The sequence below is a fragment of the Prorops nasuta genome, unplaced genomic scaffold (genome assembly GCF_024137725.1).
Source record: "Prorops nasuta isolate Cenicafe-Biocafe unplaced genomic scaffold, Cenicafe_Pnas_1.2 PNAS00033, whole genome shotgun sequence".
NCBI classification, from domain to species: Eukaryota; Metazoa; Arthropoda; class Insecta; order Hymenoptera; family Bethylidae; genus Prorops; species Prorops nasuta.
This window is the reverse complement of record NW_027116830.1, coordinates 96,545-122,563: the sequence shown is the minus strand read 5'-3', so window position 1 is coordinate 122,563 and position 26,019 is coordinate 96,545. Positions and strand designations below refer to the sequence as shown.

At 39.7% G+C, this 26,019-nt stretch overlaps 2 protein-coding genes across 3 annotated transcripts in view; both read right to left on the bottom strand.

The window, feature by feature from the left end:
- mav (maverick) overlaps positions 1-12,454 on the bottom strand; it is a 30,154-nt gene extending 17,700 nt beyond the window's left edge. The window contains exon 1 of the mRNA XM_066743478.1: positions 10,670-12,454. Coding sequence (XP_066599575.1) covers positions 10,670-11,866 — 1,197 coding nt within the window. The 5' untranslated portion in view covers positions 11,867-12,454. The remainder of the gene's footprint in view (positions 1-10,669) is intronic.
- A 9,777-nt stretch (positions 12,455-22,231) lies between these two features.
- Miox (Myo-inositol oxygenase) lies at positions 22,232-25,226 on the bottom strand. 2 transcript variants are annotated; one of them, XM_066743240.1, is made up of 7 exons: positions 24,918-25,221; positions 24,717-24,838; positions 24,420-24,606; positions 23,768-23,976; positions 23,302-23,438; positions 22,712-22,942; positions 22,232-22,617 (listed from the first exon to the last, which is right to left on the bottom strand). In XM_066743240.1, exons 3-7 carry the CDS (start codon positions 24,454-24,456, stop codon positions 22,509-22,511), a joined length of 723 nt encoding a protein of 240 aa, XP_066599337.1. In that variant the 5' UTR covers positions 24,457-24,606; positions 24,717-24,838; positions 24,918-25,221; the 3' UTR covers positions 22,232-22,508. The 2 variants fall into 2 exon arrangements, with proteins under 2 accessions (XP_066599337.1, XP_066599336.1); XM_066743239.1 differs by lacking the exon at positions 24,717-24,838 and having other exon boundaries at positions 24,918-25,226.
- Between the last annotated feature and the right edge of the window lie 793 nt (positions 25,227-26,019).

Here is a 26,019-nt window from a genome sequence, read left to right as displayed (position 1 = left end):
GGAGCAAGAATTTCTCAAAGTGGCCAGCCGATATTTCTGACTCGGCGAATCGGCATAAATTGGTCGGAAAACTGGGCCACGCGCTCGCGTTGTCAGCTATATAAAAGCGCTCGCGACGACTACACAACGAAAACGCGTGAAACGACGAGAAGAAACTGGTGAAAAAGGTAAGTGGAGGAAAACGGTGGCTGGATGAGATTTCCGAAACGAAACGCCTTTAATGGCTCTAGAAAGTAGGTATAACGCGAGTCGGATGTACATCGTGAAAGTTCTTTCGTCGGCATGAATAGTGGAGTCCGTTTCTCGGAACAGACAAGTTTAGAAATGATTCCTATACACATTCGTTAATTGTCCGCGAGATTTGCCGATCATTGGAATTCACGAGGTGACCTACACAGGAACACGTATACGTGTGTATCAAAAAATAAAGATGTATGGGTGCTCCAATGTCTCGCATCATTTGGTATTGAGTCATCGAGGTTGCTCAAAATTCGTCCCGACGAGAACAAAAAACTCTTCGGGATCCGTCGAGCTAATTTTCGTTTCCGGCTATTAAGGGGAGCGACTCGATGACTAAGACTCGAATTGGCAAGGAGCTGGGGAAATCCCGTCGCGAGATCGGAGAGATTGTTCGCGTCCCGTTTCCTCGTCTTTCATAAAAAGTAAAATTTCGCGAAGCAGCCTAGCGTCAATCGGTTTACGATGCTCGAGGCAACGATGCGTGGAGTCCGATTGAAGGTAAGTAAAATGTCGTTTCTTCGATGTGTCCGTTGAGAAAGGAAACGTCGAGCTGTGCTCGTTCGCTGGTCCTTGACTATGGAAATCCCCTTGCGACAAAAACCATCGTAAAACGGTCGGAAAATTTTGCTCGCGATACACGCTTGCTGGGTAACGTAATACGTCAGAAGGATGTATATCGATAGGACATCTGGATATCCTCGGAATGTCCTCAGGATATTTTTTAGGATTTTTGTGCTATGTATATAATAATACGTCGAAGCAAGGAGTGAAATAAGACGCGTGAGCGATTCAGCAAAACGCTATATAAATATCGGATTTATCCGTTTTAGGAATATAAGTGATCTATATATACTCGTTAGTTGATCCTTGACCGTGGAAATCCCCTTGCAAGAAAAACCATCGTAAAACGTTCGGAGAATTTCGATCGTGATAGATCCTTATAATAGTACATTTATCCAAGTATTTATATATTAATTAACGAGAAATCTGGATGTCCTGAGAATCTTCTCAGAATATATATTTTTCTAAGACTTTTTTTAGTATTATATAATAATAATATATCTCGAAGCAAGAAATGAAAAGCCACGTGAGCAATCGAGCAAAGTGCCACAGACATCGGATTTATCCATTAAGAACGAAAGTGAACTATACTCACCGATCGATCCTTGATTGCGGAAATCCCCTTGCAAGAAAAACCATCGTAAAACGGTCGGAAAATTTTGCTCGCGACCGATCCTTATAATAGCACGGTATATCCAAGGACTCGTATTAGCGAGACATCTGGATATCCTGAGAACGTTCTCAGGACGTTTTTTACAGGAATCTTATTAATAGAAATATCTAAAGGAGGAACCATGCAATAGAGGCGCGTGAGTGATTGAAAAAGTGCCACAATGCAGAGATATCGGATCGAGGGTGAAGAAAATGGTCGCATCTCGAGTTTATTCGTGTCGATCGAAAAGGGAAGCGAGCCGTTGCGTTGGTCTCGAGTGCAGGTCCTTCCGCGTGGATCGGCAAGGATGCATGCACGCTGCGTGCGCAGTGGACAAGTTGGTGGTGGCTTTTGTAGGACTTCGCCGAGCAGAGCAGGTTTTCGGTTTTGAGACAGGATAAACGTGGGTGGTCCTGTACTTGCCCCACTTTCGCTCACGCATGCACGAGCACGCGCGTCTCGTTCCTTTGGTGCTTGCGGCTTCTATCGCAGAAGCCGCACTTTACGATTCGCCTCAGCTTTCAGCCTCCCGACTCCCGAGTTCCCGCGCGCAACGAACACTCGCGAGCCGCCCATGCACCGCCAACTCGAACCCTGACACTCGATACAGCCCGATCTCCAACCCAACCATGCAGTTCTGCATCTTTTCCCCACCGGACCTTGTTTTCCCGCCAATATTTTTGATCCATCGGAAAAATCTGAATTTTCTTACATACGTGTTTCTTGAACCAATCGGAATTCGTGAATATAATTCTCGACTTGATTCGACACTCTACTGCATCCAGTGTTTGGTGTCTTCCACTTTCGGAAAACCCGGAATTTTCTTCCATTTTCCAGAGTCGAGTCATCGCAATTGTGGATTCGAGCCGAAAATCGTCTATACTTCTATCGCGGGAGGGCAAAAGTAGGCAAAGTTATCTCCAGTTTGCCGATCTCCGTTAAAAATGGCGAAATGCGAAATTGATGGGTGTTGCGTCGTGAGAAAGTCTGTATAGATTCCGTAATAGCAATAATGTTTAACGCTGCAATGTCACGAGTTGATTGGTTCTCCATCGAATCGCCACGGTTACTCGCGCTCGTTCGATTAAAGTTACATCAAAAAGCTGACAGGTCTGCGCGATCGTAATTAGCCGGCGCAGCGGGAAAAATGGCCTAAGCAAACACAAGAAAACTGTCGGATCAAAGCTGCGGATAATTAAAATAACCTTCGCCGAGGCTTGAATTACACTATAGAATTTGCGCTCGACGATCGAGACAATTAAATCTGCGTTATATACTTAAAGCCGATTACGAGGCGTGCCCAAGTAAAAAATCGAATCTCACGATGCGTACGTAACGCGTGTGTCCCACGCTCTCCATGAATATATTCATATCTGAAATTCTTGTCGCGATTACCGATATTTTTGGATTTTTTTGTCGTTGCGTTCTTTGGAAAATATGGGAATATCGCTTGGTATAATTACATCGGCGACACGGGAGAGTCGTTTCACGATTTCCCGCGTCGATTATGTCTGCCATTTGCGCCGTTAACGAGCGCTTGGCAAACTCGCTTACGCGATACGGGATTTCCATGGAAAAATCGTGAAAAAACTCTGTTGGATCGGCGAGTACTTCATAATTGCATGGCTGCTGTAGCCGCTGCTTGTTGCCGGACGTTGCTGAATCGAATCCAACGTTTCCATCATCAAGAATTATTATCCTATATATACGCACGTATACAATATATGAAATTATATATATATATATATATGTCTTTATAAATCATTTAACTCTCAAACCATGAGTTTATTTCCAACAAGTACGAGAAACAACATTGTAGAGTAGTTATATACCAATCAAAGGAATCCTCGAGAAATCTCAGCACGAAGTAATCTTACGAAATTAAAATTGGTTTCTGAATTTTTTCTCGTCGATGGTAATCGATCGATTACATTTATTATAAAAATAGAATAATTGGTGTGCGCGTAACGATTTGGGTGGAGGAAATGTGAGAATCTCGGATCAAAGTTGCGTGCCGATAAATACGGTTTTGGTTCAGACTGTATAGGTATGTGTGTGTATGTGTACGTGCGTGTGTGGGGGAGCACCTGTTGCTCGCGGATCGATTCGGAAAGTTGAGAGCGAGGTGGGAATCGCCCGCGACTTATTCGAATATCGAAACCATTTGGCTGAGATAATTTATGATGAATTAAAAGAAAATTAACGCTGTAATCTCATTTCTCATTCAACAATTAATCCTAAAGCACGATTTATCATTAGTTATACAACTTTATGCAGAGGATTCATATTTTCTCTGTGTATGTGTGTGTATATATATATACGAAAGACCAACGAAAGTTTATTAAAATAGCACGGTCAAATTAATGTGTGTATGTGCAATTAAGTACCTCAATAACACAAACATCCTCAGGATATCCTTCGAACTTTCAGAGAATATCCACACGTTCAGTGAAAGGACATGGTTAGAATATCCACTGAACATCGTGTGCTATTAGGATAAATTATTTATTTAGCTTTATTGGTTCACTAATTAATTACTCTAATTAAAATATTGATGGTCGTACCTATATAAATTTCTCAAAATCCCTTTGATCGTGTGAAATTGTTCAAAAGTCAATACAGTTGAGTCAGGGAGCTCGTTATAAAGATGAAGAAAAAAGTTAAAAACTATATTTATACCACCATTACACGCTACTATTTTTATTCACCAATAAATATCATAGGCATTTAATTTATCGCTATAGAAAATAGCTGAGCATCCTCGAAAAACTGGAAACTCGTACCATAATTCAGAGACGGATTCATCAGGATTACAAGACGTTTACAACCGCTTTAATAGGAATCACAATGATGTGAAAATGAGGGGAAAAAAGGTTTAATGAGAAAAAGTTGGACAGACCGTTTTTAAGAATGGTTAATTAATCTTGATGGTGATTCGAGATTAATCGATGCCGCTTGTTTCGGAGGAAGATCCATTTCTGATAAGAAATCTCGATACATCTTTCACGAATAGTCTAATCCGTTATACCGTCTCGGACGCGATTAAAATCTGTGTCTACGATGGATGGAAATTGACGAGTCGAATTACGAAGCAAAAATAAACAATTGTAAAATGAATTTTGTCGAGTAATATTTTATGGCATTAATAAACTTTTACGCGGATGAAATACAATTTTGCGCGGGGGAAAATGAGTAAGGAAAATGTAATCGATGTTGGGAGGTCTGATAAGGAATTCGAAGCTCGTAAAACTATAGCCAGCCTCTTTTGCCATTAATCAATAAATGAGTTGTTGCGAAGGATAATTAGGATAATTAGCGAGCAATTATCAGGATCGCGCTGGGGTTCTTTATTGGTTTTGTCGAGGCCTGCACGCGGCTTCTTTTAGGGTTAACGATCCTTCGGAAACGTCTGTGCAGCGAATAAAATGGCCGAGATTGGATAATGACAAGCCACGCCGCTGTGTAATTTCACGGGAAGTCACCGCTTTCTTCGCATGCTACTTTGTGCTTTCCAGCTGCGTCATCCAACACTCCTCCAATAATCTTCACGACGAAATAACCGTTAATCCAAAAGACCTCCAGTGGAAAATCTCATCAACTCGACCAACCTCTCGTTGCATCGAAAAATCCTAGTCGTGGAAAACAGAAACTTTGAAAACGAAACTTGGAGCTTCCACGTGGAAAAAGTTTCAGGGTGAAATTAACTACCGCGAACTGGCTCGATCTCTCGGATATCATAGGGACATCCAGGCTGAAATAGAGAGAAAATCTTCGGTATGCATGGGTAAAAAAAACTATACAAAGCATACCAAAGCTGCTGTAATAATTCTATTTGAAGACGAGTTTTGTGGGAAAATAGTTTTTCATGGCAGTTGAAAATAGTGTAAGGATTTTAATAGGCGAGTATATATTTGCTACTCCCGCAAGTTTTTTAATAAAATCTCTCTCTTTATATCCACTATGGAAACTCTAGCTCATTCATGAAGAGGATCGAGTGTAATATTCTTTATCCTCCATGGGAAAGTTCAATGTGCGATTTACGAGCTGCGAAAATCGATTCCGCGCTTGCCATTTTAACAACTATTTTTAGCCAGGCATTTTATAATCACAGCGCGATACCGCGATATACCAGTATTCCTTGACACACTTAAATCATGCCAGATCTATGAGTCTGCGTTAATTTCTAACTGACTTCGATTTACCCCTGCATGCACCAAATTAATTGATAATAGGTTTGCGAGAAGTTCCAATTCAAGGAAAGAACACGAATCGTTGCTCGTTACTGATCTGAGGTAATAACTATATAAGACTATATAGAAAAATTCTTTGCTTCGTTCAGCATCTGTTTTGAATTTAATTTAATAAATCAGATAAGTTATTTTTTGAGTCGAACTATAGTGTGAAATCCATTCGAATCCACTGATAAACGCAGATATGGGGTGAAATATATTTATACTTCCAACCTACATCTATAATCAATTGTTAATATATAATTATTGAGAAACTCAAATTCAAGAGAAGAACGCTTACATTGATTGATGATGATGAAAAAAATTGCATGACAAAATTCTTTAGATTGAATTAAAACACATCTCGTAGTAAATTTATATTAAAAGAGACTTTTTTTTACGTTTGGTCACATTTAAAATCACGTGGACCAATTGATAGGTTGGTGTACAGTGGAAATACATCCAAATCACAGTCTACACGAAATTAATTAATAACAAAATAGAAACTTATTTGATATTCAAGGAAAGAATGTTAATCATTGTTCATTACTGATCTAGAATAATAACTGAAAGAAAAAAAATGGCAAAATTCGTCGGATACGATTAAAAACATGCAGTGTCGTATTTCATTTAAATCAAACGGCCAGTTTGGTTGAGTTGGGCCAGTCTGGACCCACGTAGAACCACTGATTGGACGCTATAGGGTGGATGTATATTTTCAGCGAAACGCCCATTCTCGTTAGATATCCCACGTTATTTATGACACACGTTCGAAGCTGCCTGTGATAACTAATTATTGCTGCCACATTGTATACATGAAATCCACGTTCCTAACATATTCCCTTTCCCCAAGCAAGATTTATTTATCGACCGCAATCCATAGCGAAGAAATTTATTCCTTTAAACCCCGAGTCACCCAGTTTCTTTCTTCGGTGTCTCTCAATTATAAGTCTGTCGGACATCGAGCGCACAATTTCCGTGCACCACGCCTTCGCATTCTTCGCACAGACCAATATTTATTTACCTAGTTTTGCGACAAATTGATTTCACCGCCGCCCGACCCACTGGACCATGAATAACTATAGTTTACGTCGTTGGATACGTTGCCAATTGATACAAGCTTGAATTTTTGAAACGGTGAATCACCGATTAACGGTGGTCAATAGATTTCCTGTATTTTTTTATCTTCTTTTCCACTTTAATTTTTTCCTCCTCAGATCGCCCCTCTCCCTCGGTATCGTTCACCGAGCGTGTCAGTCCGCTAATCCTTTCGGGATGTTTATACATTGGCACGTCTAATGTCCATAAATTATCATAAACTTATCTTACGTTATTAGGCTTATCTCTTCGTGTAATAATAGTTGTTCCTATATAACGCCACGTTAACTGCCACGCTAAATCTCGCGTCAGAATTTTAATCGGTTTATAATCTTGCTGAAACGACTAGCGAATCATCGTTGAATTATGCTGTTTCAATCATGATGGATATTGGGTGGATCATTAGGCTTGACATCTGTCAGTAAGAAATTTAAGGTTACAGTGGAAATAATATTTGCACTTTCAAAATTATTATTTATTTCTCTCGAGTTTTGTTTTCATAAAATCTCTATTATAAAATTTTTAATAACTTTGCGAGTGTATTGCTGATTAAAAGGGAGCTGTTATCGATAAGGAGCTCTCGCTCCATGACTAATAAATTTAGCTTTGAGCAAGCACGGAGAGCGTAATATTCCTGATAAAAGCTTTTCGAATTGATGGTAAGAGGGGGGGGGGGGGCTTTTTGCAAAGACTGACGATTCTTGGGAGCTTTGAGAAGCATTGACGCAGTAGGGATTCTGAAAGCTATTCGTTTTATTTTTTGCACGCTGCATGGATGCATCGAGACTGGATGCATTTGCGAAACAAAAGTGTCGACGCGTATCTCACACTCGTCCCCGTCGAAGCTGGATGCGACGTGTCGTGTGACGCGTCGCTCAATCCCTTCTCTGTCTACCCCCCCCCCCCCTCCCCCCCTTCTCTCCCATTCCCATCAGTATTTTTCTCTCCCGACCTCCTCTTGCAATTTCAGTCCAATCGAGAGAGAAGCCGATCTTTTTCAGTCATTAACAAAAACGCAAATTTCAGCTTAAAATCCTCCATAATCATCCTGAACATCCGGAATATTCCCAATTGAAGTCCTCGTTCATTTGCATAAATTTTCATCCTTGATAACTCAATTTACGTAATTGTTATCGGCCCATCCTCTCCCCATTGCTGTTTTCTCAAAACTCCTCCTTCCCCTCTCTCTCTCTCTCTCTCTCTCCTTCTTTCCGATCATTACCATTATTAATGATTACCGTCTCATTGCTCCCGATCGATCGCCGATCAATATCCAAGCAGGAAACCGATCTCGATCGTAGAAAGTTTCCGAAGCGTCGATGATAATTAATTCGCGAGGATCGTTTATTATTCGTCGGGACGGATTCTGAGAAGGAGAAATGCTGCAGGTGATCGGATCTCATGAAAGTTTTATCGCTGAGATGGAACGATAAATTCGAGGAAGTTCAGTGGGGTGATGGCGAGGGGGGGGGGGGGGGGTGCAAACACGGATCGATAGAAAGGACGAGCCGTGGCCCGTCGCGATTCATAATTTAAGCTCTTTTTGCCGAGAAATTTGTGAATGAGTTTTTTTTAACCTGGAATCTATTCTCGTAACCGTATCAAAGTTTTTCGGTAGCGATAAATTCGCGGGTAGTAAAAAACGCGTTGTATTGAAAATTTATGCGGCTATTTTCTCTCTTTCTCTCCGTTGGCGCGCATAAACGCGATCGCAGGACTCGTGGGAGAACGAATAAGCTTGCAGCGGGGAATCGATCGCCTTTACTCTTGACACGCTTTGGGAAGAACGGATCACGGACGCGTGTGTACAGAGAAAAATCGAAATCCACCTTGATCGACAATAGCGCGACTCTCTTTCGCCCCGTTAATTATTTAATCGAATGCCGACTCCCGAGTTAACGAAACGTCCAGTCTCGTTCCGTCCGAGTCATTAATAATTCGCAGTGGCTCCTCCCCGAAAATATTTATCGCACGGTTGAATTTCGCGAGGCTCTCGCCGAATGATTTGTGCGGTCGACGACCGGAAGTACTCTGGCTCGCGAATGTTTTTCCACCGGCCACTGGAACAGTACCAAAAAAGTTTCGCGATATTCGCTTCGGTGTTGGATGCACGGGATGTTTTCGCGTTACGCGGTTTTCTCGATGAATCGTTGGATAATGGGATTTCGGTGGGAGCGTATATATCTTCATGTATTACACGTTTTGCTGGCTTTGTGGGAGCTAAGAATGAGCGAGAGGGAGAGAGAGAGAGAGAGAGTTGTGTAAACGCGAGCCCTTTTTCGTGTCAACGAACTATCGTTTCCTCGGGTCTTCGCTCGAGCTTTCCCGCAAACACGTGCTGCCTTTTGCCTGCCATTTTTCACCTATCGATCGATCCACCACCGAAACGCCCGGATCTCTCGTGAGTCGTGACCCCCCGGCCAATGTGATTCAAACTTACGAAATTCTCCCGAAAATCTTCCGGAACACGAGCAAAGCGCTCTCCTTCCGCTCGATCGATCGATATTTTATGATAATCCCGAAGATTCTGGTAAAACGCTTGTAAAGTCGATTGAATTACAGCGAGGACGCACGCGAAAGATAGGAGGAAAGAAAGGGTGGTGGGAGGGAGTGGTTAAACTCGAATTAGTCTCTGGAAAAGCGAATTACGGTTATTTGGATTACCGGATGAGGGACCAAATATCATCATGGCTTTGTTAACGGCTGGGAAAGCCGCGTGATTTAATCGTGAGAAACGCCTTGACCGTATTAAGATTTTTCTCGTCTCTTGCACAATTCGCGGGAGCTTTCGGACTCTTCGGCAGAGATCGGTAAATTATCGGGTGAAGACGTGCATATAGCAGGATTGGTGGCAGAAACGTTCGCGAAATCTTCCGGAATGTAGTCGGAATCAATTTGACACGTTTTCGGAACGTTTCAGGAACGTTCGTGGTACCACTTGCATGAAAACGTATGAAGGAGAAGACTCGAACGTGTAAATTTCCATGGTGCGAGGTTGTTTTCGTTTCTCCGTGTGGGTGAGCGTCGCGACGCCCCGGATCGGAACGAGCGGCAGCGAGGACGCGTTGGATCAACGAACTCGACGAGCGTCGATGAATGGAAACTATGCTGTCTCAACATCCGTCGCTTATCGCGCAACATAATTTTACGCTTTATCGATGCGAATTTCTTTCCGATCAGGGAAGAAGTTGGTCGCCGCGCGACACGATAAATCTCGTCTCGAAAAACGATTTCGTCATTTCCTAAGAAATAATGTACAGTGTGGTATGACGGAGAAACTGCTTGGCGATAGCAAGGGAAAGCAGTGAATTCTCAAGAAATATTGCAAGTGATAAGGAAAATTGCATAAGTTCCATTGACTTTTTCAGCAAAACAACAGAATCATCGAGATTCGTGGAGAGAGCTATTTGTCACACTATATACACGTCCGGAATGTTCCTAAAATGTTCCAGGTTGTTAAACGAATGAATTTGGAACGTTTCAGGACCATCTTTGGCACGTTGTATTTTATGCGAGGATAAGAAGCAACACCTTATTCGGGAAACTGCCGCTTACGAGTATTTTCCATTATCTTGACAAGATGCAGCAACCTTCGAAAATCGAATCAGTAAATTTTCAAGAAAAATCGCGAGTGACGAAGAAAATTGCAAAAGTTTCGTTAGATTTTTCCAGCAAAAGAACAAAAGCATCAAAACTCGTGGAGAATTATTTTTGACGCTAAATATGTGCCAGGGACATTCCTGAAATATTCCAGTATGTCGCGAGGAAGGTGTTTGCCACGTTGGAACGTTTCAGGAACGTTTATGACACTTTGTGTTTTATCCGAGGATACGAGCGAGGGGCGTTATTTAAGAAGCGCTTAATTCGTACGAGTGTTGCCCATCATTACCTTGGCAGGATCTGGCAACCTTCGAAGGCCGAGTCCTTGCATGATGCTACTCCTGATGATTTCGAGCTCGTCCTCGCCGAGTCTGTCAACCGGTCGATAATCTTCCTCGTCCAATGGATCCTCGTAAGCGAGATCGTTCGGTAGAGAATTGAACCAATCGTTCTTGGCCAGACTCGAGCCAAAGTTCTCGTACTGCGGTGCAGGTACACCAATCACCTTGTCGCACAACAAAATCATGACTAACAGTCCGAGAAAAAAGCTCCAATTTCTTCGCAATGATCCGCTTCTACTAAGATTCTGCAAAACCGTCCTTCTGCCTAAAGTAAAGAATCCTAGGAAACTATATTTAATACTGCCAACACCCACTCGAACTTGTCTACTTTTTCTATACCCCAGAGTCTCGAAATTCCTAGAGAGTTCAGATTTTCTGCGATCAGGTGAATTTGGGATCAGAGAACTACGGATTTTTTCTTCAACGCGATAGTTCCTATCAAAGGTTTCGCCGCTCTCTCGAGTGGCGGCTTTTACAGCAGTCGCCGTATTAACACTGGAGGTTTTGTTATCCTCCACTTGAACGGAACTAACGGTAGTGCCATTAACGTTCTCACTCGTTGTTTCAGCAGCGGAGTCTCTACCGCGAGATATCGCGGTTCTTAGAGGTTCTGGAGGAAGTACTCTACTGGCTAGAGCACTCGTGGTCACTGAGATCTTTTCACCTGCTTTAATTTCATTCCCAGCGATATTTACCCTCTTTTCGAAAATCACCGGAGTACTCAAACGACCGCTTCTGCTAATTCTGTCCAAGGTGCGAGACGCTGCTTCTGGAAGTACTCGATTTTCCGTGGTACCAGTGGTCACCGAGGTCCTAAAGGCTGGTCCAGTTTCAGTTGCAGTGGCCGTTGCTAAGAAATTCTCTATCGCAAGAGGCGTTCCTACTGCTTGCTCGTTGACAATCACTTGGCTGCTTCTATCCGAGTGGCAAGCTGCTGCTTCTGGAAGTACACGAGCGGCTGGGGTACTGCTGGTCACCGGGGCTGTTTCAACTGGTCCAGTTCCACTTCCAGTGACCGCTGCTCTGACGGTGCAGCCTTCGCCGCCCGCGCCGTCGAGAGTCAATGCTGCCGACTCCCAGTCGTTATTCTCCCAGTCGCTTCTTGAGCAAGTACCACGTCGGATTATTATTGAGAGCTTGCCCATAGCCTCAGAGACGCGCGAGCTCGTGGCCTGCCGGGCTCGCTCAAGACCAGCCACGAGGTCCTTCCTCTCACAATACCCTCTCTCTCTTTCTTTCTCTCCCTCTCTCTCTCTCTCCTCTTTCCCTCTAACTCTTCCTCCCTTTTAAAAACTCTGTGAATTCAATCAATTCTCTATATTAGTAAAATCCAGGAGCATCCTCCTCAACGACACTCTTACTCTTCGACAAATCCGTTAAAACTTCTTTTTCCACTAGTCGAACGTCCATGCGCTTTCGAACGCTTCGGATAATCGTTGATGTCCGTCGACCGGAGAGTAGTGCACATCGTAGACGACTCGTTTTTTTTTTTTTTTTTTTCGAGTTTCAAGGATCCACGAGCAAGGACGAAGATCTCTGTACGGGTCACACGTTGACGTTGCTGTCGCGCGAAGCGTGAAACTGAGACTAGTCGAGAGGAAGCCGGTTGATAGTTGAATTCTTCCTGTACCACTCGTCACTGAGGCTGACTGTGGAGTGTTAGTGGAGGCTCTACTTTCTCTCCCTCACTCTCAGGGTGGAGGAGGAAAGAAAGCACGGCCCGTTTCGTACGACTGCCGCGTGTCGACTGTTCGCTGGCATGTATGCCGCGTGCATGTATATATCCAGTCCAGAACTCTCCCTGACTCTCTCGCTTGTGGCTCATGCCTCATGCTCTCCCATCCCACTTCTCTCTCTCTCTCTCTCTCTCACTCCCCCTCTCTCAGTCGCTCGCCAGCTACAAACTTGCCGCCGACGCCGCCACCTGAACGCACGCGCGCGCTCGCGCCTAACCCAACCAGCATAAACAGTATTTTTTCAATTTATTTGTTCGTTAATATAATAATTTGTAATTTTAGTTTTAGTTACAAGTTTGATTATAAAATTTGCTACACAGTTAAATTTGTTTCTCGCATTCGCGAGGAATATTTATTTCCCGATGTAATTATCACAAGTATAAAGAGGGTAGAATTTTCCAGGGAGCGCGAGAGCTTTTCTTTTTCCGAGACAAATTAAGAGGCTTCGCATGGATGAAGCATGCGTATGCATCGACTCTCAATCCCCCCTTTTCGAATCCCTCCTGCACACCCCTGCGCCAGCCACCCTTTTCTCGACACAAACGTCGCGTGTCTCTCCTGTAACAAGAAGCGCTGCCCGACGTGCTTTCATGTTTCATAAACGTACTCTTCACGATTGCTTCCACACCTTATCTGCATTACACACGCGTACGGATCACCGTTGCCAACGCCATTACAACTCGCACACTCGCGTATCACCCTCGTTTCATCCTAATTATGATCAGGACATTTTTAAGCTTTTTCCAAATTTTCACACAAATTCTGTACTCTCTGGTGGCTTTTCGTCGTTGAACTCTATACGCTTTTCGATGTGTCCTGTAAATTCTACATCCGTATTGACCTTTGACCCCTGATTACTCCAATCGCGTAACCTCGCGCTTCGATTTTCTCCTTGGCGCTCCACTTAAGCTTTCTTCCGGTGATAACAGACCTCCGGCCTCGGGCTGTTACACCGATTTTCTCAAGCTCCCCCCCCCCCCCCCTTTCTCTCTAATTTTTTCTTCTTCTTCTTTAACACTGTCGAGTCCCTCCTTCCTCGGAATCTTTCGTCTTTAATTATCACCGGGCGCCATCGACGAATGGAAAATATTATTCTAGGCTAGAGCCTCGGTGGTGGTGAGCACCTGACGGTATTCGGATAAAGCACTGTACATGTGTGTATGTAGTGGGAAAGCGTGACTTCGGTGGAATCCCTGGGTGAAGTCACCTCCCGGAAATCACCGATCGATTTCGAGGAACTCGTTCAAACGTGCTAGCTACACCTACGAACTCGTCAAGCGCGCTGAACTTTTTCGCGGAAACCTTCGCGTGAGAATTACGCTTTATATATCGCGTTTTATAATTTCTGTGTGTTGGCTTGGTGTGTGTGGACCTTTATGTCTCGACGATCAACACGATTTCGTTTGATTCGCTCGAGTACTGTCGAGTACCGAGTTGACTAACTTGCGGATGGTAATTTAAAATATCATTCGAGTTTGATATCGCGATAATCGAACGATTACATGTTGCATTTTTTTATAATGACGTCATACAAATTTAAAGATTTTGTTATTTCCGGAAGTGAAAGTGAATCTTGAGCACAAATACGTTGAGACTAAAGGAGACTTCACACTGTTTTGCGAATCTCAATTGTCCCGAAGGCGAAAGAGACTCGTGCACAGGTGCGCTACGATTAAAGGGGGATTCACACCGTTTTTGAAACTTGAAAATTTCGTTCATTTCGAAAGTGAAAGAGATACGAGCATAAGTGCGTCACTATTAAAGGGGTTTTTACGCAGTTTATCGAAACCTATAAAGATTTTGTTTATGCCGGAAGTGAAAAAGAATCACGAGCAGAAATACGCTATGATTAAAGGGGGTTTCACACCGTTTATCGCAACCTATAAAGATCTCGTTTATGCCGGAAGTAAAAGAGAATCACTAGCACAAATGCCATTACGCGTGTATAGCAGCATTTATATTATTATTCGAAATCTACGATAAAGAAGTTAATTATATTTTATAACGATTTGCATAAAAGTTTTATCGTAACAAAACTAAAAATTGCTATTTGATCGACGTTTCCTGGAAAGCTGAGCTTGGGCCCAATTGAGAAACGGCGTATTCGAAGAGATCCATTTCAACCGGGGTTGTTCCATATCGCTACCCATCTTTGCCTTTTCGACATTCCGAACTTTCGCGGTCAATGGGAGAGCTACCTTATCTTTTTATCAAAAACCGTATATAATTCGCCGACAAAAGACAGCCAGCGCCTCAGGAAGCAGCTCAATAGGGCAAAAAAATTGCGTGAATTTTCGTTAAAAATTTCACTGACGTCAAAATTAACACCAATATATAAACAAATTATTGCTTTGATGATAATCCTGTAGGATCGTTCTGACATATTTTTGGGGGTTCCTTTCAATTTATATGAAATAAATTAAAAGTGTTAAAATTGAGAAAGATCCAAAATTTATGCAAAAAACATTGCGCAAATATTCTTCATAAAAATTTTCCTGACGCTAAAATTAATTCGACCATGGAAAAACGATTATCTTAACGAGAAACTTCTGAGTTTGATCCTGAATATTTTCCAGTTGTCCTTGTAATTAGAAAAAAAAATCAAGGTGATAAAATTGATACATCCGCAGCTATACTGCAAACAAAATTGCGTTAATCTTCATTAAAAATTTCACCGACACCTAAATTAACTCTACTGTAAAGGAACGATTCTCGCGATGATTATTCTAACTCCTACGATATTTGTCCCTGAATATTTTCCAGTTTTCTTTGAATTAAAACAAAAAAAAAACATTTGAAGTGATAATAAATTAAGGGTGCAGCAGTCGTGAGAAAATCTTATGATTTGATCCTCAACTGTTATAACTTGACGAGGAGGGAGAGAAGGAGAGAGAGAGAGAGAGAGAGAGAGAGAATCATATAAATTAATGATAATTCGAGAGAGTGGGCGGAAATCGATGATCGAGAGGATGAATTTAGATTTGATGAAACTGTGGTTTTTGCTTGGATTATGAGCGTTGCGAGAATAAAAGTCTACGAGGAACTATTGGATTCGCTGGTCGAGGTAAATGAAGCAATGAGAATGATACAAGTGCGTCACGCACCGGTACTCCATCCCTGCACGCTACTTCAAGGAGCTCCATCAATCATTTATACGCGTGGGCGCATCTTTGTGTCTGTGTACGTGTTTGTTAAAAATAGAACTGCGTCAGTTCGATGTACCTGTCGCGATTTTCCCGTTATCCAAGAATTCCACTCCATTTTCTCAGAATTTCCTTTGCTCACACCTGCCACTGTAACTCGATTAATTTTCCAACTTCCGTTCCATCGGAGCTTCTCCGAGGAATTCGGGGTTTCTTGGAATTCGCCCGAGAACCATCCTATGCTTACGACAGGAACAAGTCCCCCGAAATCAGTTCAAGGACGATCAATTAAAATATCAAATTCCAAGAATTCATCGATCCTCCCGCTGATGCAACACGCTCGTAATTTTCAGAAACGTCTCCTGCAGGGATCAACAATTATCGCGATTAGAAAAGCTTCGGGGAAGCTCTCAGGGTGAGCAAATTAAAAGTGAGAAGCGCTGTTTTCGCTTAGCGTCCGAATCTCCCTGACAAGGATTCCTGGAAAAGTTTGGTTTTAACCCAGGACCTTCGTGGGAGGTGCCATCGTATAGCTAGCACAGAATATTTTAATTGATATAAACGCGTTGACAGTATTCTCGACTGCGTTTCAAAGATCCTGGTGTTTCATTCCGAGTAGAAATTTTGGAACTGAATTCTCGTCGGACAATTAATATTTATATATGTATATATAGGTATTCTAGAGAGAAATTTGGAATTTCTGTGAAATTGAGTAGAATTATGTGTTTCAGGAAACTAGGAAGAAAGGGGGGAAGAGTCCTGCTCCTCCCACGAATCCTGAGGACGTAAATGCATTTGCAGAAACGTCCAAATTCATTATCAGTTGACGTACTAAATTCATTAGTATCTGCGAGTTTCGCAAGCACAGCGATAACAACAAAAACACTTTGTTTGATATTTTTAGAATTCGGAAAATTCGGTTACTTAGTATAGAGTCCTGCTCCTCCTACGTATATCCTGAAAGATCGAACGTGATTAAAAAAATGCAAAAATTCAATATCAATTAACGTGCTGATTCACAAGTAGAGCAATGATAATAAACATAATGAGATTGGTATTTTTAGAATTCGGAAAATTATTCTATTTGTTAAAGTCCTGCTCCTCCTGCGAATCCTAAGGGATTAAACGCATTTACAATAATGCCCTAATTCATTATTATCTTATACTTGATAAATTCATTAATACTACGAATTTTATCAAATTAACCATAAGAACAAGAATATTCAGTTTAATAATTTTAGAAATTGGAATATTCTTGTACTTAGTAAAATCCTGCTCCTTCTAGGAATCCCGAAGAATCGAACAGATTTATGAAAATGTCCAAAATCGTTATCAATTGACGTACTGTTTCATAATTAAGATATCAATAATAGAAAATAAACTGAACTTGATATTTTTTATAGAGTTCGTAAAATTTGACTAATCAACAAAATCCATGTTCCTGCTAATACGAATCCTGAGGGATTAAACGTATTTGCAAAAGTCCCCAAATTCATTGTCGATTGGTAAACTAAATCGATTAAGATTACGAGCTTTAAAAGTAGAGGAATAATAATGAAAACAATGAAATTGATATTTTTAGTATTCATAAATTCGTAAATTTAATAGAATCCTGTTCCGCCTAAAAATCCTATAAGAAATTGTTTGACTCTGTGTGTGTATAAATGCATTTATATACGAAAATTCCCAAATTCACTATCAATTGACGCACTAAACTCATTAGATTACAAATTTCACAAGCAGAGCAATAACAAAAGCACCGAGCTTGATATTTTTAGAATCGAGAAAATTCGATTACGTACAGAAGATTCCTCCTCCCTCTACGATTCCTGAAGGTTTGAACGTATTTTCGAAAACGCCTACTGGTACTAATAGTTCCCCAAATTCATTATCAACTGGCGTACTAAATTCATTAGGACAACGAGCTTCACAATAGGAGCAATAACATGCAAAATACCAAGTTGCTATGATATTTCCGGATTTTCGCAGGTTTACCTAAAACCTCAGGCGTAGGAGTCCTTCCGGGAAATTGTCCCTGAAATCCCAATGCACCTACGAATCACGTAATAAACAGAACGCCTACTCCTCAAAGTAGATTTCACGGTTCCATTAAGGACACCCTAAATTCATCAACGGACTACATCTTGCAAGCCCATATGGTGACACAAACTCCAACGCACTACAATATTTTCAACTCATTACTGCTCATTAAAGTTTTCCACGCTTTTCCACGAGCTAAACAGCAACTTATTGTTATATAAATGACATTAGCATGATAAACAAATTAAATTGATGATACTCTAAGTAGAAGTATTGAAATTTCATGCTTGTTCTTGACTGCAAGCTGCATGAATAATTGGACGAATTTCGCGAAGCCATTAATTAACGCAGGGAGGATCCATTAATTTTTCGAGCATGATCAACGAGAATGGATTCTGCAATTCGAGTGAAAAGTCGTCACCCACGTGAGTCACGCAAAAGTTTTTCTACGTGGGCGTTTCGGTGACTATTTAACGATCGAAAGCTCGATTAGCTTAATTTCACGTATACAAAGGTCAACGACCTCCAATTTCTACCCTCGATATCCTTGAATCACTCAAGTGTTTCCCCAAGGTGAAAAAATTCTAGTCACCAGGATCATTTTGTTTTTTATAATAATATTTAGTTTAATAGCAAAAGAATGGAAGGCGCATTGCTAATTAAATTAGGACTACCGAAGGCTCCGCAGCACGTGGTAGAAAAATTACTATCGTAGGGGATTTTAGCGTACGAAGAAATATCGGATTTGTGACGTGGATGGATTTAAAGGTCAACAACCTCGAATTTCTACCTTCGATATCCTTGAATAATGTGTCCTCCTAGGATGAAACGAGAAAATGAAATCATAATTCCGGTGGTTAATATTATTTCTTTGTTTATACACTCAATAAAATAGTGTTAAAAATCTTAGTGAAGAGAGTTTATTAAGAAGATTTTATTGTTGTAATTAATAAAATTAACAATATTATGAAGAACTTGCAGTTATTCTATAATTTATTTAATCAATACAATTAAGTAACATTTATTGTGAAAACAAACGGATTGTCAGATGATTAATGTTAAATAATTCATCCAGACTATTAATCATTTAACGTTTGCATAAATATGTTCGCACTTTCCTTAAAAAAATTAATTGAATAAGTAACCAATAATTAATATAATCATTCCATGTTTACCCTTGACGCATCAATGTACACCATTAATAAAATTCTTCATTTTCATTTTTACTCAATAAATACCTTAGTAAGGAATATTAAACATTATTTTACTATTGATAAATGCTTATTTACATATTACACAAACAGTATACATTGATTAACAAATGAAATAATTAAACGATAAACGCCTTCTTCTCTTGGCTCCATATAACCGATCGTTGGTTGCGTTTTGATAAAAAAAATTCCAATGAATAATACTTTTACAGATAGTACGTACTTTTCTCCTTTGATTATACTTCAAGATATTTTATTGAGAAAGAAATATACAGAAGGAGGGGGAGAGGGTAAAGATTGCTCGATGGAAATTGAATTGGGATCATCGAAGGCTGCGCAACACGTGGTAGAGAAATTACGACCGGAGGATTCCAGTAAGCGGGGAACTATCGGGCGTGGGTGGATTTATAGGATCGCGTTCGTGGAAGTGGTGAACGCTTACGAGGTATTAGAGGTAAGGTAGGCATGATTCACGGGCATGAGCCGCGTTGGTCCCTGTCATGGGGGGTTTGCAAAGCGAGAGCGTCAGTAATCACCCGTAATGTCTCGTAATATTCCGTAATACGATGACTAAGCCAATTTTTACTCGGAGTCTCCTTAGAGCCAACGACTCCGTCTGGGAATCGAACATAATTGGGTTTCCAGCTAAGTCACCTGTTCCAGGACACGAGAGTTCAGGGTCGCCAAACTACAACAGATTCCTCCTACGCAGAATCCTACGATCAGTCGAGTTTGCAATATTTTCTTCTTTTCTCAATCCTCTTCTGAGACAAATTATAAATAAATTAATAATAAACGAAATATTATTATTCTTACACGAATTTTTCCCTCGTTTCCATGAATCTCCAATGAAACGAAGCTTTCCACATTTTGCAGAGGCAACGATAATAAGTCGATGATTAGTTGGAAAACACATTATATTATAATGTATATAATCCATGTGATGTATATAAAATGATCTTCCAAACTTCCGCTTTTACGAGGTTTTCCTATCGACCTGCAGTGCTTTAATTCAAACAGGGGCTTCTTTATTTTTAGCCATATATATATATATGTCCATGCACACAGGAATCTCCTCGACGAAGCCAACCCCCACCCCCTCCTTCAGCTTCCTTCCGGCCCCATATTCCAGTTCTCCCCACCTGAACAGAAACCTTCTCGAGATATTCTTACCAAACATTCTGTCGTCCGTTATTCGTAAGGCGCGAGTGTAACGTTCAATCGTTCGACTCGAGTTACCACGTGGTGGCCGTGGCTGCCACGATCGATTTAACCCCGTTCCAGTCTCGGCTTGATGCTCTCTGACTCTTATTCGAAAAGTAGGAAAATAAATTCGTCAATTTAATCGTCCAATTAGCAAGATTCTCGTAGTTGAGATTTTTTCTGATTTTTCAATTTTAAAATAGATATATTTATAGTTCGCTGTCGTATTACTGTTAATGAGAATAATAGAGGAGATTTTTATGAGAGTATGGGTTTGCTAGGGAAGCAAGGTTTACACGTGTGTGTGTGTGTGTGTGTGTGTGTGTGTATGTTAACGAGTATGAGGTCTTGTACGATGGTAGAAGAAAACCAACAATTATGTCGTTGGAGCGAGTGGCGAGTACAATCGGTCAATTTGTGTTCGTTAACGAGCCGCGTGGGCATTCCCGGTGCTTGTATCTAGCCTCTACCATGCTGTGGTACACATGTATATTTATATATACGACTAATTAGGAAGGAGTCTTGCTCGAGAGCATCTTTTACACGTGTAAGCGACGAGACCCAATCACCTTTTATCGATTCCTCTCGTGTATCCTTTAACCACTCGCTGCAGCATATATCGATCTTATCTCCCGCATTATACTTAATTGATTGTTTTGTTTCCTTTCGTTTCAACCTTGATTCATATCACTCTGTATTTACTTTTACATATCGTTAATTATCCCCGTTACATTCCTTTAAAATGCAGTTTGATTATTAAATTTCTCAACGTGTATAAAAATTCTTTTCGTTCAATCGATTAACAGTTCTTTTATTTCATAACTGATTTATGTAGGTCCCTTTAAATTCACTGGAGATCGATCTTATCTCTCGGTTATACCCAATTGATTATTTAGTTTCATCTCGCTTCAATCTTCATTCCTATCGCTCGATATTTACTTTACGCATCGATCGTTAATTAGTACCGTTATGTTCCACTAATAAAATAGTCTAATTACATTTTTACTTAAAAATCAAATTTTTTCTGCCAATTGAGTGACAATTTTTAATTTGGTAATTGACTTATGTCGATCCTTTCGAACCCTCGATGGATATCGATTTTATCTGCTGTATTATACTTAATTGATTGGTTTGTTTCATTTGGCTTCAACCTTGATTCGTATCATTTTCTATTTACCTTTACATATCGTTAATTATTCCCGTTACATTTTACTAATAAAATAGTTTAATTAAATTTTTACTTCGTGTACTATTTTCAATTGAACATTAAATTTGCCCGCTAATTAATTAACTATTTTTGGTTTAGCAATTGCTTTATGGATAATGAAAGGTACATGAATTACCAATAAATTTTTGCCGGCTATATCGAGGTCTTGCAAGTTTCAATTACATGCTAAACCTACACAGCATGCTTGTATACAGCTTCCTATCTTCACCTCGTCATCAAGAAGCAACGTCGCAAAAAGAACTTTACTTATTTTCATTAAACACATATACACGTTTCCTAATTCTATTTTACTCAATTTACCACAGGGATTATTGATTTTCAACGAAACGGGTAATAAAGCTGTTTTTGGTTCACGTACCTGAAGATTGAAGCCGGTGAGCAAATAAAATAGGAAAAGGTATCATTGTGCACAACTTGACGCGATAAAGGTGTTTCATTTTGTTATATGCTAGTACGTTTGACGGCTCTGTAAGTGTATGCAAATGACTCTTTCAACGGGAAACGTGGTAGATGGTATATATATATATATATATACCTTTTGTTGAAAACTTTCCCATATAAACTGACGATAAATACATCTTCGTTGGAACGGAAAACATTTCTATCAATTCGCAATCGCAGCGTTTATCCTTGTCTCTAAAATTAACAGAAGCCGAATCCAGGTGGATTGGATGGATTCGAGCAAGTTTTTGGCCCAACTCGATCTAACGAGTTCTCGGAGTATAAATTCTTGGTTCTAAGTATCATTTTTGCTATGAATCAGACTCCCCCGGTGCGTGAGCAGTCCAGTAACAGATTGAAGCTTACTCATCTAATAGACAGATTTGCAGCGCCCCTGACAATATTTAATAAACGAGAATAGAAGTTCCCATGCGCCACTTCGCGGAACCACCTTGATTCCCGAATGACGTGGAGCACTTGAATCTACTTAAAGTACCATAAACTACTATTAGTAAAAAAATCTTTATTCGTCAATAATTAGAATCCATGTATGCATATTCCTAAAAACAATATTTCATTTTTGAACTGTCAAAAATCCATTGCTCCTCTTCAATGTTTCTTTTTAAGTCGATTATTTATGTGTATATACTATAGTAAATTATTATTAAACATTTTTAAATACCAAACATCGCAGTCACATTGTTAAAAATTCAAAATGATTCGTTGGTAAGTTTCTGTCCAGCAAAACCTTAAATCATTTTGCCTGATTTTCTCTAATAAGCCGATTACCATTCTAATACTCCAGGTATGTATTTGTCGATTAATGTTTCATAGTAAGGCCACAGTTTTTCAATATCTGGTAGCTCGTTGCTTTTTGTGTAAAGGTCGTATTTACTGAAAAAAAAAATATATATATATATATATTTGTAATATAAAATATACTAGAATCAAATTTGTAGTCTTTTGTAAAATAGAGGAACAAACTCACTTAAATTCTAACACCCATTTGAGCATTTCTATGTCTTCGTTTGTGCAAAAATACATGTAATCGCCACCAGCGTGCCATGGATAAAACGAATGGTACCTTATCATAGTCAGAGCCTCCTTTGGTAATTTACTTTTGTTATGAACGAGTACTCGGTACAAATACTCGTCGTGTCCCCAGGACATAAGCAGGTTACCAATGCCACATTTAGCTTTGTACATTCCATACTTGGTGCTGCAATGTAAAAATGTTAAAGAGTTATTGTAAACAATTGCAAGAAAGATTTGTTTACTTTAAACATTTTCTACACTTTCTATAGGATACAATTACACAGGCTAAGGCACTTGAAATGCTCCAAAGTTGAAATATAAAATTTATTTATCTTCGTAATTTTAATAAATATCACTATTTTTCATAAAACCTTTTGAATCTAAGTAAAAAGTACTTTTAGAAATGTCTTATGAAAAACATTGAAATCTCTTGTGTTTACAAAGATGAACAAATTTGTAAGTTCCTCATCTGGGTCTAATTAAAAGAAACACCCTGCATATATATATAGAGAGAGTGAATAAAATGCAAATAAGGATGTGTACTTGTAACGTTTATCCTGGCCATCAGGATTGTCGTTGAACGACGAATTTCTGTACACGATCGAATCTGCCCAAGCACACCCAACTGGAAATGTGTCACCTACCACAGCCCACTGTGGCTCCCCGTAGAAAGCCATCACCTAAATCACAAAAATTATTCAAATACCTCGACTCGTATATCAACGATTTTCCTCTCCAAACGATTTGTACCCCAATCTCATATTTTTCAGATTAAAAGCTCCGACGCGTATGGATAAGAGTATTACTCACTTTCTGAAAGAATTCTATTTCTCTCTCTCTCTCTCTCTCTCTCTTCACGATTTCCATCAATCTACATCCACTTTCGAATGCTCGTAAGTTTGTCGGAAGCAAACGGATTATAAAATAAATAACAACAAGAGAAGATCATAGGAGCAAGATAAACACAAGTGGAAATGATAGTTTTATCTTCGATAAAGTTGAGATTTACCTTTCCAAGATCGTGAATTAGACCCGTTAGGTGGAACCAGTCCGCGTTAGGGTGTTTTTCTCTTATTGACTCGGCCGTTTGAAAAGCATGAACGATATTGGGTAACGAGGTGTCCGGATCACTTTCATCGACCAGATCATTCAATTTAATTAGGGCATCTTTTATGGTCATCTTGAACTTGTTGAACTGCAACCATTCTTTCATTCGAGCTAAATAATAAATACGACTATCAATTATCTAATATTTCGATAAATATACCCATACAAGTAGCAAAATTGCTCGCAGTGATATTAAAATAATAGATTTTTTGGTTAATTTTGCCATCAGGAAAGATTTCTATTCGATTCTAATGGAACTGCAGCATTCTTTCACTCAGTTTAAATTAATCGACTATAATTAACTAATATTTCTATAATTATATGAAAATTACAGAATTCTGATCAATTCTACTGTCAGAAAAGATTTTATTCGTGATTTTACTAAAACTTCAGCTATTTTTTCATCATAGGCAAATAACAAATACGACTATCCTGGTCGTTTGTGACGTTAAAACGATAGAATTTTAGATAAATTTTGCTACCAGAGATGAGTCCTGATACCACAGGGATAATGAGATCTAACGACTTATGGTATATCTTAGAAAAGTACCAACACTTTACAAAATCTACAGTCTGATTGGTGTGCATCATTTGATAAGTTCGACGGACACGTTCCTTCACTGGATCTGTGGAATCCTCTTCATAATTTCTGAACTCGCTTTGCAGCTTTCCAGCATAGATAGGTTCCGGTCGCAATTTGTCGGACGGATCTAATATGGTGGTCGACTGCAGTATACGAGGCTAGATAAACAAAAACTCATTCGTGATACTCTCCCAGTACTATTAAAATTCGATAATCGCAATAAGAATCCAACACGCGATGCGAACTCTTCCGGAAAGTCATAACTCACGTTTAACAAAAGAAAACTTTGCAATCTCACGATAGCGTTTCCGTATAGTCATTCGCTTCTTTGCGAAATTCCATTTAAACAGCAAATTGTTGACAAAAGTGAATTTTCCATTTATTGGATGACTTTGAAAAAATGTATGTTTAAGAGAAATTGAATGAAAGTTGAGTTGTTGCATTGGCAACGTAAGGGTGTGTTACTCACCGCTGTTTTGGCTGACATACTGGCTAATTCACTACCCTCTCTTCAGGAGCATATAAGACCGACTGCCGATTTCTATAAAGCGAGTTTAACTTATAAATCTGACACAAGTAACCCTTGACCTCCGTATGATTGTTGGTACAGCCTCCGTATTAAGTCAACATTTACAAACAGCTCCTACAGTCTCTCTTAATACCTAATTGATGATCGATGACAAATAGTTTTGATAAAACTGCACGAAATCTCTAAAAGACCGTTCATCCTACTTTATTCTAATGGTCAGTAAGAAAATAATTAAATAAAAACGACGAGATATCAATAGCCCTCCTTATTTCCAACATATATTTTCTAAGAAGTCGCTTTCCTAAATATTTTTTATACAAAGAAGGACTTCTTTACAGTAGAAGTTTGCAATGTATTTAATTTTGTAATTACAACGTTTAGGCGATTAGATAAAAAGCATAATAGTCTTTTGCACTCCGTCAGATATGACCAAGACTTCTTTTTCAAGGTTTCATTTCTTACTACGTATATTAACGTTCAAAATTCGCTGTTCTTGCACTCGTCGATATATTGATTGGAATTTTGAATTATCTTGCAGCTTCGTGAATCATGTAATTTTTATTAAATGCCCGAGCGAAACATTCGCACACTGCACTTCAACAAATCCAATTGAACTATCAAACAATTTTTTGCGTTGCTGTCTTTATTTTATCCTGGTACTAAAAATATATCACGCAGTCGCGCGGTTTGAGTTACAGCACTATTCATTAACATCGTCGATTGGTCACCCAAAAATGCGAGCAAAGCTGATTTGTGTATATTTAGATTCATACACCAAATCAGACGCAATTAAATTTGACTCACTTTTTTCATGAAGACACAAAAGTATGTTTTCAAATTTAATTAATTTAACTTTACTATAGGGGGAGATAGAGGTTTTGTCATTAGCATAATAGCATCCATTGTTTATAGCATTCCTATTCCTGGACATAATTGTATATGTATAGATAAATAATATGGAAATTTACAGTAGAGAGAAAAACCGAGTCACACCAATGAGTCAACCCCAGATATTAGAGAAAGCGTAGCAGCTATTGACGCA